The sequence below is a fragment of the Macrobrachium nipponense genome, chromosome 41 (genome assembly GCF_015104395.2).
Source record: "Macrobrachium nipponense isolate FS-2020 chromosome 41, ASM1510439v2, whole genome shotgun sequence".
Lineage (NCBI taxonomy): Eukaryota > Metazoa > Arthropoda > Malacostraca > Decapoda > Palaemonidae > Macrobrachium > Macrobrachium nipponense.
The window spans coordinates 33,363,262-33,376,777 of NC_061102.1; the positions used below are offsets into that span (position 1 = coordinate 33,363,262).

The window sequence follows — 13,516 nt, forward strand, 5'->3', positions numbered from 1 at the left end:
ATAGTGGAGAAAGTGATAAGAGAGGTCACAAACTGTTCAGACACAAAGATGGTCTTAAGTGGTATAGTGTTGGTGTTTGCAGATGATTGAAAGTTAGTTGGTGATATGGAAGTTAATCTGGAGGAACTCATTAGTGTTAATGAAAGTTTTGTTAGATAAGGTAGCTTACAGTGATTTTTAACTAAAGTAAGGGGATTAGAGTAAATAAGAACCTGGAAGTTGACGATGAGGGACATGAATTTTAGCATAATTGAAGTAGTTAGGAATGTGGCTATATCTTTGCAGAATGTTTAGATTTAAAGAAAACGTTAGAGGAAGCAGCAAAAGCTTGGATGTTCAATGAGGTTGTTGAGCCAGTTGTCCTTTATGGGAAAGAAGTGTGCATGTTAAATGAAAGTGTTGAAAACGTAGAGATGAGTTATTTACTAAGTATGTATTGAAAATGGTAGGTTGAAAGAGCGAGAAAATAGAGAGATGTACCAAGTTACGTGTGTATGTGTGTATGTATATATGTATTGTGAAATTATAAAATGACGGATGAAGGTAATACACCAATGTAAAATCATTATTTATAGCTATTCAATGTTGTTCTAAAGTTTCAAAGCGACAAACTATTGTACATTAGTCTATGATTCGTCGCCACTCTAGACCCCTTTTGAATAAGAGCAAAAGTGATATAAGAGGAGAGTGATATTTCCCTTTTACAGTTAAGGTTTTCTCCATTTATCCCATTAATCAAGGGAAATTACGCGAACACTTTTTGAGTCTTTTGAGAAACAATACAAGTTTTCTGTTTGCTAGTTTCATATACGCCTTCCTTCATCCTGCGATTTCCAGAAGTAGGCTTTTTTTCTTCTTCTTGCAACAGCGATGGAGATGTTTGCTTAAATCCTAAACTTTATGGCTGACTTCTCTTGGATAGTCAATTATTCTCGGTGTTTGCGCTGCCCGCTGTAAATATACAGGCAAATGCCAATAACGGCACAATGTAATTTCCTTTTTTTTTCTCTCGCGCTCTTATTTTTTACTGCAATGAGGCAGGAGGGGAAGTTAATCTAATACAGCTCTCTCTCTCTCTCTCAGACTGGCCTTACACCCTCCCCTTCCCCACGCCTAAACGCCATTTCTTCAGGTCCCTCGGCGCAAGAGAGTTCAATTTCAATTACGAAAATGAAAGAGAATTATTATGGTCTATTATTTATTTACGCTGTTGTGCAAAAAGATAATTACAAAGGAGCTCATTCCCTTGTTGGAGTTCTGTGAATGGTTTTTACTTCCCCTAAGACTGCCCCCCCCCCCTCTCTCTCTCTCTCTCTCTCTCTCTCTCTCTCTCTCTCTCTCTCTCTCTCTCTCCCTTGGCCCAATATTAAGAGAACCATTTCCCATTCACCCCTAATTTGACTCTCGTGCTCTTGACGGACAAGAGGTTAAATCTGTCAGTCACTAAAAATTTAGAGCGAGTGTTACGGTGACGAAATTAGAATAAATAGCAGTAGTCAGAATGGGCTGTATACCATACAGAAAGCACACGCACCGACGTAAGGTTTTAGACTTGCGCAGACGAAGAGTTAAGCCAACGTAATCCCCGAGAGACGTGTGGGATTCACGCAAACAAAAGGCGATCTCGTCGCCCGGGAACACGTTCAAATCTTATGACAATGACGATGCTTTTTGGGTAATCCTCGTGTGCAAGTTTCAGTTAATACATCCCGCGGGATTCGCCCAGACTTGGCGCTCTTTTATACAATTTTTATTTGCTCATGACAGTCTCAACTGCCATTGTGAACGGATCTTTTGTTTCGTTCTTTCGAGACGTTTTTCTTCTTTTTTCTAATTTTTCTGTGCGCTCGTCTCTCATTCAGTAGCTCTGAGCTCTCTAATTCCCATTCGTCGTTACTTTTGAAGGGCTCCGTAAAATAGAAGAAAGCATAAGCACATTACCAAAACAGAATTTCGGGCTGACAAGACAGAAGGAGGAAGAGAAATGCCGACGGATGTTGAGATTGCTTTAAACTGTCCCCAAGATACGTAGACAATGTATTAGATTACCATGATGATACATAAAGGATGTTTGTATCTGTAATATAAATATAGAATGCATTGACTTATCTTTAGGATGCACATAGGCACTTCTAGCAGCCTACACTTTTTTTTAGGATACATGCTGTTGCGAGTAAACAGGTTTGAAAGAATTGTTTGATATAAAAATCTTTGGCTGCAAATCATTCACTAAGTTAATAAATTTGTGGCTACTTTTTTGAAAGCTTGAAAACGTCACGTGAAAAATGGGTAAATCATCGTATGGATGAATGTATGTATGTATTTATCAAATTGTTCCGTTGTCTGGCCAAGGAAATGATAGATTGATTGTTCACTCTATTCGAATATCGTCTTAGACTCAGCGTCCTTAGAATATTCCTATACACCATTTTAGATAATTTTTTTATTTTACTTGCTTATGATTAACATTGCTATTATTTCCAGGGATCAGCACTCAAACGCAAAGATACTTCTTGAAACCCTTAACGAAGACCACCAAGATGGCCCCTTCTAAAACCTTACTTTTATGCCTGGGAGTCCTCGCAACTGTGACCGTCTCCGGTGTTAATGCAGTTACTAAAGTCGAAAGTAAGTTGTGAATTGTATCTTGAGGTATTGATGAATTTTACATGAATATTAAATACCGATTTCATTTCTCTAAAATACTTTTATTTTATTCAATTTAATCAGTTTTAACAAGCAGATATTTTTAATGTATGGGTTTAATTTTAAGAAGTTATTTCTTACTAGAATGAGGCTTGTTAGGGCTTCATTGCTTGCCTGGATTCTTTGTACTCAATCGGGTATTTTTTTTTTTATAGTTTCTTCTTGTAGCTTTTCCCTCATTGTGATGTTTTTGTTGGTCTGGAGCTTGCTACTGTTCAAGGAATGCTTCTCTTGCCTTTTCTCTAATCGCGAATTATGTCGTTTAATTGAACGCCTAGTCTGCTTTACTTATTTTCAAGTACTGCCATGCTCATTTACTGGACATGCAGCTTTTCCAACTATAATCATTTTACTGATCATAGCTCTGTACAGCTGACATATACCTGGTCAGTCAGAGAACTCACTTTGCTGCTAAACATGAATGGTTTAATTTCAATCCACTAGTACTTGCTCAACGTTTCTGAGAGTTGGTATGGAACTCCACATTTCAGAATTTCTCTTTTATCATGTAACACAGAGATTGGTTTTCAGACTTTCAAACTGAGACCGCTCATGAAGTACATTTTCTAACCTTTCCTTGGCCCTGGTTTGCTCTCTCTCACATTTTGACGGTTTACTGGTAAGGTATTCATTCCTTTTACGCTTAGCCTTCAGCGACCGGAAGATGTTTACGGATCACAGCATTTCGAACTATTACTATATTTTTTTCTGTAAGTACAGCGAGTTCTGTCTTGTAAATTAGGTGATTGTGGTATAGCCACATCATTACCATAGGTTTTTCTCCCAAGAGATTAGTTATTTATGATTTTTTTCATAAATATGATTCAGTAATCTTTCAAAATTACGTTCTCCTAATATATGGCATTATTCTTTTTATCTCTTACTATTTTCTCAGTGGTCATTGGATGTTTTTCTCTAAGCAATTTTCAACCAGCTGAAATGTGATGTCCGTTGGAATCCGTCACTAGGCAGTCAAATATCAGCTTTTTTTTTTTTTTTGTCTCGGTGATGGAGAGGTCAAACGCAGGTCAAGAGAACACAATTTCATAGAGGCTCGAAAATTTCCCCACTTCTTTTTCAGAAATCAGGGCCACATTTTGAGATACATGGCAAAGGGAGTTCATCTTTGAGAAATGTCCAAGTTTTATCTCCTAATGATTGAAAAAGCTCAAATTTTATGAACTGGGTTTGTCGGGAAGTTCAAAACAGATCTGTCATGATCAAGTAAATATTTTGTTCCATCAAACGCAAAGCGTTGGATTTCCCGAACTTTTTGCAGTGGATGGGGTGTTTCATTCTTATTTCCTTTAGGTTCTCATTGCATTTTGCCATTATGAAATGGGCACACTGAATAAATCTTGTCCTTAGATGAAGGGAAAATGGACATACTTATTGAAAGATATTAGAAGAGAAAAGGGGAATGAAGCCAAGACGAGAAAAGAATTGTGCTTAAACGAATCCGTTTTGCGGGGATCTTTCTTGACTCGTTTGTCTGTGGAATGGTTTATCGTTATTAAGCTCTCGTATACTGTAGAATGTTTCCGTCTGGCAATTCAGTCGTGAATGTTGCATGCATCTCTCCTTTATTGTTCTCCTAGTTACCTCTCTTCGGTCAACATTCAAATAATGATACGCAGAATCTGCCTCATTAGCCTTAAGTAACTGGGGAGTTCCATTTTATCCTTCGTAGAAAACCTCCAAACGATTCTCTTTTTTACTATCGGTTTCTTCAACTTTCAAACCTTTCTTTTTTTATTTCTTCAATTGGTAAAGTTTGTCGTTACCTTATCACTGCTAATCATATCTCTGCTAATCGTGGAATATCGTGTTATCATTCTTCCTTCAGGTGATTATGTACACGTCGTTTGATCCAATAAAGGGGTAGATTCTGAAGTTTTACTTTAAGAAGCTCAATATATGTTTCTCGTTCATTTTGCTTTCCCTGTAACCTTCCACTATTCACCTCAGCCTCAACCATCTAATCGTCATCAAGTGATTATGTTTTTCAAAATGTGCTCCATCCTTAACTACCCTGATAGGAGTATTCTAATCACTAAGGGACTCGAGCTATTAATATATTTCACATTAATTAGTCTTTCATTTCGAAAATAACTGAGTTTGGCACTGCAAACATCATCTGCAGGAAGTCTTTCAATGACTGAATTATGCGCATGAATGATTTTGTTCTTCCTTATGGTCATTTTTGCTGTATCATTAAGCGTCTCACTTAGATAATCCCCAACCAAATACTGATTACCCCTTCGGGATAATATGCCCTAATCAAGGAATCCTGAGCTGTGATAGCCATTGGTTATTCCTGTGGTTTATCTTCCCTCAACCTTGGAGGCATGCACTCCCTGTCTTCCCTCAACCTCGGAGGCATGCAGTCACGTCATTTTCCTCCAAACTAGGGATTGCTTGTAATTCCATAACCTCTCGTCAAAGCTTGTAACTTGTTTTCCTTTTTTTTTCCAAAAGTGGCTTCTTGCGGGAAGACTGTGACTTTAGCCGACTGCATTCAGAAGACCCTCATCTGCGCACCTTTAGACAACTTGCTCTCTCCTCTGCTAGGGGACCCTACCACCATCATGGGCTGCTCGACGAAAACCGGAGTCCCACTCAAAGGAAAGTTCTACGCTGCTTTGGGTGAGTTGGGGGACACGCTACAAAATCCACTAGTTTATGACCTTTATTTACTATAAGATATTTCTCTCTCTCTCTCTCTCTCTCTCTCTCTCTCTCTCTCTCTCTCTCTCTCTCTCTCTCTCCACATGTGATTTTTTTCCAAACAATTTGATGAACATCAGGATCAGACGTATTCGATTAATTTGGAATTTTTTGGAAATATTTTTCTATTTAATGTTCTTTACTTAGAGTATTGTATACTGTATATAGATCCATAACAAAGTTTTAATGTTTTGTAAATAATGTTCTTAATGTTATTTCTATATTACAATTATCTTTATTATTGTTGCTTTCTTCAACGTTGTTTATTATTTTCTATGTAAACAAAAATTACTTCAGTCAACCAAACAAAAACTACTTTCTGTTTTCTTCTGAAGATTGAAAAAGAAACCCGAAAAATTACTGTGCGTAACGTGTTTACTTATAAGTATTTGCATTTTATGTTTCACTCAATAGTGTTAAGTAAAGTAAAATGTAAATATTTATAAGTAAACACGTTATACACAGTAATTTGTGGGTTTCTTTTTCAGTGCTCTCAGTGTTATTTTTTCTATATATTTAGTTATTCGTTTGTGTATTTATCAGATTGTGTCTTAATCATTTTTTGTTATATTTCCCATTCTGACAATTCCAGGTCAGTCGGTAGCATCAGGCGGCTCCTTTTCCTCGTTCTCCTCTTCTTCTTCTTCTTCCTCTTCTTCGTCATCCTCGTCTGATTCAGGAATTCTGGACGAGTTAACTTCGAACCCAGTCGCTGACGCTGCTATCAGAGAGTGTGTCCTCAACTCTACGGGAATGGTGAGTCTCTCTCTCTTCTCCTAGATGGACCATTCATGTTTGACTCTCATAATGACAGAAGTTTGTTTACTAGGCCATTCTCATTCTCCACTCCGAAGAGGAGCCATACGGTGACGGGCTCGGGTCTCCGGTAGATGTTTGGTGTTGAGTTTGTCTCTTAGGTTTTATCTATTTATTTATTTATGCATTTTTTTTATTTTTTTATTTTTTATTTATATTCTTTTTTCATTTATAAATGTACTTATTTCTTAATTTTTTTTATTTGGCTTTTGTTTTTCGAAAATTAAAAGTACTCTGTAATGTTGCTTCAACGAGCGACATTCACCAATACTGTCATTCATATTACTGTCCGACTTCTGTTAGTGCCTATACATTTATGAGCGTGCTAAAATTTCGTTGTGTAAAAAAAATACTAAAACCATATTCAACTTAAGATACCACAGTTTGCTTTCTTTATCTCTCTTGTACATGATATTTTTGGGATGCCATACATTGCAAGTTTTGCGCAACCTGGGTCACCTCAGGTATAACGCTTTTCGTCATGCATGACCATATACTACCTGTTGTTTTTAAACCTGTGACTTACCTTGGCCTCTGCACCTTGGCCTTCCATGATCTGGTTTTGAGGTCGTTTCTTTTGGGGTACACTCACGCATACAGACCTTTACTCATTTTATTTTATTTTGCGTCTGTCTTATTATTTCTTTTTCTGGTGGATTGTTTATTATATGCTAGATGTTTTTTTTAAAACTCAGTTAATGATACATATTGGTATTTTTATAACTACTGTTTTATTTGATATATATATATATATATATATATATATATATATATATATATATATATATATATATACACACATATATCGAGCTACAATGTCCTTTAATATCTAATTCGCTCTACCTCAGAATTAATATATTTTCATATATGCTTAACCGAAGGGGAATTTTTTTCTCGATAATAGACTTGCCTGGATCGGGGCGCGAACCCAGGATCCTTTCAAATCCAGGAACGTCAGTGAGGCTTTTACCTACTACAGTACCGCAAGAGGCTAAAAGTTCATGTCACCTCTCACCCTCAAATACCTTTCGCGCGAGCAGGTAATTCGTTGGCTTGGAGACAACATCAACCCACCTCGACTCCGGTAGTGTTTGTAGTGCTTTTGACAGCACGTAGCCAATCTATAAGTCATATCACTTTTCCGTGATTCATATACATATATCGAGCTACAATGTCCTTTAATATCTAATTCGCTCTACCTCGAGGTGGGTTGATGTTGTCTCCAAACCAACGAATTACCTGCGCGGGCGAAAGGTATTTGAGGGTGAGAGGCTACATGAACTTTTAGCCTCTCACGGTAGTGTAGTAGGTAAAAGCTTCTCTGACGTTCCTGGATTTGAAAGGATCCTGGGTTCGCGCCCCGATCCAGGCAAGTCTATTATCAAGAAAAAAAATTCCCCTTCGGTTAAGCATATATGAAAAATATATTAATTCTGAGGTAGAGCGAATTAGATATTAAAGGACATTGTAGCTCGATATATGTATATGAATCACGGAAAAGTGATATGACTTATATATATATATATATATATATATATATATATATATATATATATATATTATATATGTACGTGTATACATACATATACATACCTACATTTATATATATATATATATATATATATATATATATTATATATATATGCGTGTGTGTGTGTGTGTGTATGTATGTATGTATGTATGTATGCGAGCATATTACTAAGAAATCACAAAAGTAAGCACGTGGGTTTGTTTATTAGTTGAAGTCACTAGGAAAGGTAAAAATAAAAAGACAACAGTGCCAAGTACTTTCGTGTATCTAACACATGTGTTGAATACACGAAAGTACTTGGCACTCTGTCTTTTCATTTTTAACTGTCCGAGTGGCTTCAACTAATACATACATATGTAAGTATGAACATGCAATATTTGAATAATGCTAATTAATTTAACGAGCGTTCGAAAGCTACAAACCTCCAAGCCAAGCCTGAACAATTTGAATGCATCCACCTTAGTGGTCCCGTATCCATAACATATTTTTCCACAAATCTAACTACATGTTGCAAATCTTGAGACAAATGTTTGGTCAGCGTTTCGTGAAAATTGAGTCGTAACGTTTTGCGTGATCCAGGTAACTAGCAGTCACCAAACAAAATCAAACTTACCTAGAAAACAGCTTAATAGGTCTAAGATTAACATATTTGATGCTTTACGATCTTCATGAGTTGCCATATTGTAGACTTATAGTTATTTCTTCGACATCAACAACTGAGCATTTTTCCAGAAAATAGAAATACTTCGTACTAAAGTTTTCGTTTAAATTTCGACCTTTTTAGGTGACTGGCTTGTGGTCTCTTCATCCCTTTCTGCATTGAGCTTTGAATTTGTCGCCAGGTAAAAAGCGACCTAGTGCTTTAAGTTTTAGAAGCTTTCTTAACGAGTGTTTCATTTTTAAACCATCTCAAAAGCCGTCCTTCGAACGGGTAGTAGAAACTTATTTTGAACGATCGTCATTCTTTTTTTTAAGTTGCATGCCATGATAGCTGGCTTGATTACATCTGTGCTTCCCAACAGTTAACCATTTTGCAGCTGAACTGAACACAGAATCTGTGCTCAAATTGCATGCTGGCTTCACATCAAAATGCGTGACTTCCTTCCAGTGAAATGAAAATAGATGTGAATATAAATATATCTCATTTTTATTCACTCTGAGGAAGACGGAAGACCGGACGTGTACGAAATCCTCGCAACTTTATTTCTCACCAACAGCTCACCCCTACTCTGGCTCTGGACCGCGCCGCCATAGCTGAACAGGTGTCGCTGCTTTCGCCGCCTTCTCTCGGAGCGGCTGTTGTAGGCGGTGTGGAAACCTGCCCAGAACCTGTCAACTTCAAGATAGCCACCTTCATCCGATGTCTGAAGAAGATGTGCATCGCTGCTGCTGTTATCCCTACTGCAGCCGCGCCAACTTTCTCTGGGTTTCCTTCCTTCTAAGAACGAGGGAGGAAAGAAGAAGAGAGCGGGAGACGCTCATGTCAGCAGCAGAGGAAGATTAGCTACTTTTGAGAGAGAGAGAGAGAGAGAGAGAGAGAGAGAGAGAGAGAGAGAGTCATGTGTTTTCAGACGAGATAGGGAGAATTTGCTTTTGTAAAACATGAGAGATGCATTTGAGAGACAGGTATTTCATTCATGAAACATTTCAAAGAATTATTGGTGTTTTGGAGAGAGAGAGAGAGAGAGAGAGAGCATTTGTTGAAATAAGAGAGGAAGACAGAAGTGGCCTTCAGAGAGAGGGGGGGTTGGGGTGTGGGGGGCGGGGGGAAGCGGCGAAGAAATTCTTGCTGTTATGAAAGAGAAAAAAAGAACTTGCGATTAGAATCCTGAAGGCATGAGAAATGATCATCAAGTGAGAGGGAACCAGAGAGGGAAAACAGAGGTAATTAGTTGTTGAGAGAGAGAGAGAGAGAGAGAGAGAGAGAGAGATTTCAAAGTTTATGCAAAAGTCAGAAGAAATATTCAGAATGCAATGAAAGAAGATTCGTCAGCGCTCTTATTCCCAATTCCTGTGTGCTCCATTCATATTTTTTCTTTGCCAGTTCATTCTTATTTGTATATTTCATTAGTTCTGTTGTTTCGAATACTTGTTTAACCAGATCTGCCACAGACCTAAAGTTTAACGCAGGAGATGGATCAATAAAGTACATTAGTTACGTAGCCTAATATTACTGAAATAAGTTGATGACAGAAGGAGATAAACAAAAGAAAGTTAAAGAAACCTTAAGATATTGTCAGTAAAACAATAAAATTGGCTCATTAGTCTCCTGATTACATGTCGGTCTGTCAAATGTCTCACAAGAATTACGTATCCAAAAGATTTTCGTTGGTCACATTATTGCTCCAGCTTCATACAGGTTGCTTTTTGTCAAACCATAAAGTATATAAATATCAGAGAATTTACTCTTTGGACACAAATGGTTATGTATCTTACCCAAAAATTAAAGGGGTTTCAGTGCTTGATTGTTTTAATCTAGGGATTGTTCATTTCCGAACCTTCATTGCGAATCACAGAGACAAGTTTAAATCTGGGATTACTCTTCAGGTTCAAGGCATGCAAAGGAAGGACCACGATTCTCCACCTCCCACAAAATTCATGCGGTTGACACCTGTCTGCAAGGGGTAGGTCTCGCTGTTTTGGAATTATGGGGCTGTTCTCGTTGTAAACTGCTTGTGACGTGGTCAACCCCATTAATTGGGAAGATTATACATCACAATAGCAGTTGTCCAATCAGAATTGGATCCCAGGGGAAACGTAGATGGGCACAGCAATGAGCTGGATGCCAAAACACATTTATTCGTTTCAAAGATTATAAGCCTCTTGTTTTTCCAAGTAAGAACTACAGACGAAGTATTTGACCTATCTAAAGGTCCACAACGTAACCACATCCCTTAATGGGATAACAGTTCTTCAGCATCAGTAGACCACTGTTATTAGAATTAGGGGAGACTTGTATAGAAAATTTATGCAAGACCTTAATTTCATTTTGACGATTTCGGGTTAGACAAAAATATGGGAATTGTCAACTTGTGTGTATGCGTTTGTATATACATACATACAAATATATATATATATATATATATATATATATATATATATATATATATATATATATATATATAATCTTCATAACACGAGGATGAGATATGTCAATATAGTACACAGGAGAAATGAGAGAATAAAAGACTATTTGCTCGATAATTTCGCCTTCCACCAGGCCTCTTCAAGAGCTAAATTTTAACTAAACAGAATGAGTAGCCGCTAGAGTCTTTTATTCTCTCTTTTCCTGTGTACTATATTGACATATATAGATATATATATAATATATATATATATATATATATATATATATATATATATATATATATCTACAGGGTTGGGGGATAACTTACTTTATCTGCGATTGGCCTGTATAAGTACAGTTACACCACGAACTTAGGCTGAAGGCCTGCTTCAGAATAGGTCAAGATTGATGTAAACTCTTAGGTTAGCATTACTTGATTATATTTACACATTACAAAATCGTATCAGTAAAAGAGTGAATGATACCCAATGGGGTTTAATAGTGATCAGTTAATTAATAGATCTTGAAGTAGACAAACTGGTGGTCGGGCATCAAACCACATGTTATGTAGGAAACACTGAAGAGGGGTAAAATCCGGAGCAACATGAGGTGAGAATCCAGAATTCAAACACAGCAGCACCAATGGCAACCTGAAACAATAGTGGTTTTGGACTGAGCAGTTTGTGTTATACACATGAATAAGGATCGAGGCAACGGTATGAAAGGTACTGAACTCGCTATCTTTTGCGAATGTTACTCTTACGTTAATAATTAATTCACGGGGGGAATCATTGTGTTACTAAGGTATTATGAAAGGAAGAGTTATGTTACTTTACAAAGGAAGGCAGTTTTGCATAGCATCCAATAATGGGGTAAATGTAACAGTACAGAATAACACAATACGACTGAGGAAAGCTAGAAAGATAATATACTATTCAATGGAACGAGGGGGTCACTGTATGTTTATAGCACACTAAGAATTTATCACAATGCAATTTCAATGAGGAACAAGGGACTCGTGAATGAAAATGTACTGGAAATAAGTCAAAGGCTGCAATCCACTGACTGCTGTAACCTTGTAACTCACACTTTACCTTCGTCAGAGAATGAGTTAGTCTTCCCCGTGGACAACAATGGGGAAGGGAATTTTACCTCACAAGAAAAGGAAACATAGGCTAAGCATTAGTCTTCTCAAAGGACAGGGTCTAAGAGTGTCTGCTGGGTCCTGGTTCCTTTTATGGGTTCGGTGAAAATTTTACCAGCTTCTCGTCTGGTGGCGCTGTCTGTCCTTGTCCGACCTCTGACCCGTGTGGTCAAGTTGGCCACATGGTCAGCATGTGGCACGTATCCAAGATGACGCTTGTTAATCTTATCTCATGTTGAGTCCAGCCAATTGTGGGCACAAGATTCAAGGCAGTCAAACGACCAGAGGGGATTTAAAAATTAATCCCTTAAAGGGATTAATTTTGAATAATTGCAATGGGCAAGATGTTGTTTTAATTTGAAGAGGCAATGGTATAATATCCATACAATATATATATATATATATATATATATATATATATATATATATATATATATATATATATATATATATATATATATAATAATATATATATATATATACATACATATATTATCTTTATCTTTTATTTGTGATTAAACTGATAATCTGTTTTTTGGACATTTTGTTTCATCTCTAAAGATACCTTGGTTTGTAACTGGTCTGAATATTGCATTGCGTTCTTATTGTTTTTCATTTTCCTTGACTGTCATATCATAGGACCTTCCTATAATGGAATCTGTGGCAAGTCTTGAAAATATTCCTACTTTCGTTAGGTGCGTGTTATTTGAAGTCGCTCGGCGGAAGAGAGAGAGACAGAGTGGCAACAGCCTTATCTAATTTACATACATTTCTGGGAGCAGATCCACATAACACTCCATTCCAAAGAGCTTGCGCTCACTGTTTGCTCAACAGCGGACTTGAGAGAGGAAGAGCTGATAGAGTGTGAGAGAGGCAGCGAGCGAGGCGGAGTTCTCTCGGAAACAAAAGAGGAGAGAGGCAGGAACGGACGGACGGACGGAAGGAGCCGCCGCGATGCTTTATCGCCTCTCTCGGGAAAGACGACGGCCACCAGACGCTGTTACTGCTGCCGTCGAGGTGGATCTTATCATCGCTCGCCTCCTTCCCTACGCGAGTCCTCGGCTACTGCGGGACGAAGGGAGGGACGGCTGTCACATGCCGTCCTTGTTTACACTCATGAATATTATCATGTAAATAGCCCGTTCCTCTCTCTCTCTCTCTCTCTCTCTCTCCTTCCATAATTTCGACCAGTAATGAATAATTTAATGGTGTAAATAAATATAGCAAGCTTTTTGCAGTGGGATTTATCATTGTTTGGCGCATTTTCATTTATTTTTCTGTATCCATGAGTGTATACTTTGTGTTCATACACATATCCTAGTACACATATTTTTACTTGTATTTGCAGATAAATTTGTTGGTAGATTGTTTTTTTTTTACTGTTCAGTTACTATATTAACTCGCTTTTTTTTTTTTTATATTGATTTTTCCCCAGTTTCAACTTCAGTTTATTTGACAAAAAGCCTATCTCATCAACCCAACTTTTAGGCTTTCTATTTTGGCCCTGATGATTGTAGAGCCATCT

At 37.4% G+C, this 13,516-nt stretch overlaps 1 protein-coding gene across 3 annotated transcripts in view; it reads left to right on the forward strand.

Annotated features, from left to right (window-relative positions):
* LOC135212658 (uncharacterized) overlaps positions 1-10,240 on the forward strand; it is a 13,875-nt gene extending 3,635 nt beyond the window's left edge. For all 3 annotated transcript variants that reach the window (XM_064246287.1, XM_064246285.1, XM_064246286.1), the window contains exons 2-5: positions 2,485-2,628; positions 5,185-5,352; positions 6,026-6,189; positions 8,998-10,240. In XM_064246287.1, coding sequence (XP_064102357.1) covers positions 2,541-2,628; positions 5,185-5,352; positions 6,026-6,189; positions 8,998-9,222 — 645 coding nt within the window. In that variant the 5' untranslated portion in view covers positions 2,485-2,540 and the 3' untranslated portion in view covers positions 9,223-10,240. The remainder of the gene's footprint in view (positions 1-2,484; positions 2,629-5,184; positions 5,353-6,025; positions 6,190-8,997) is intronic.
* Positions 10,241-13,516: the final 3,276 nt, after the last annotated feature.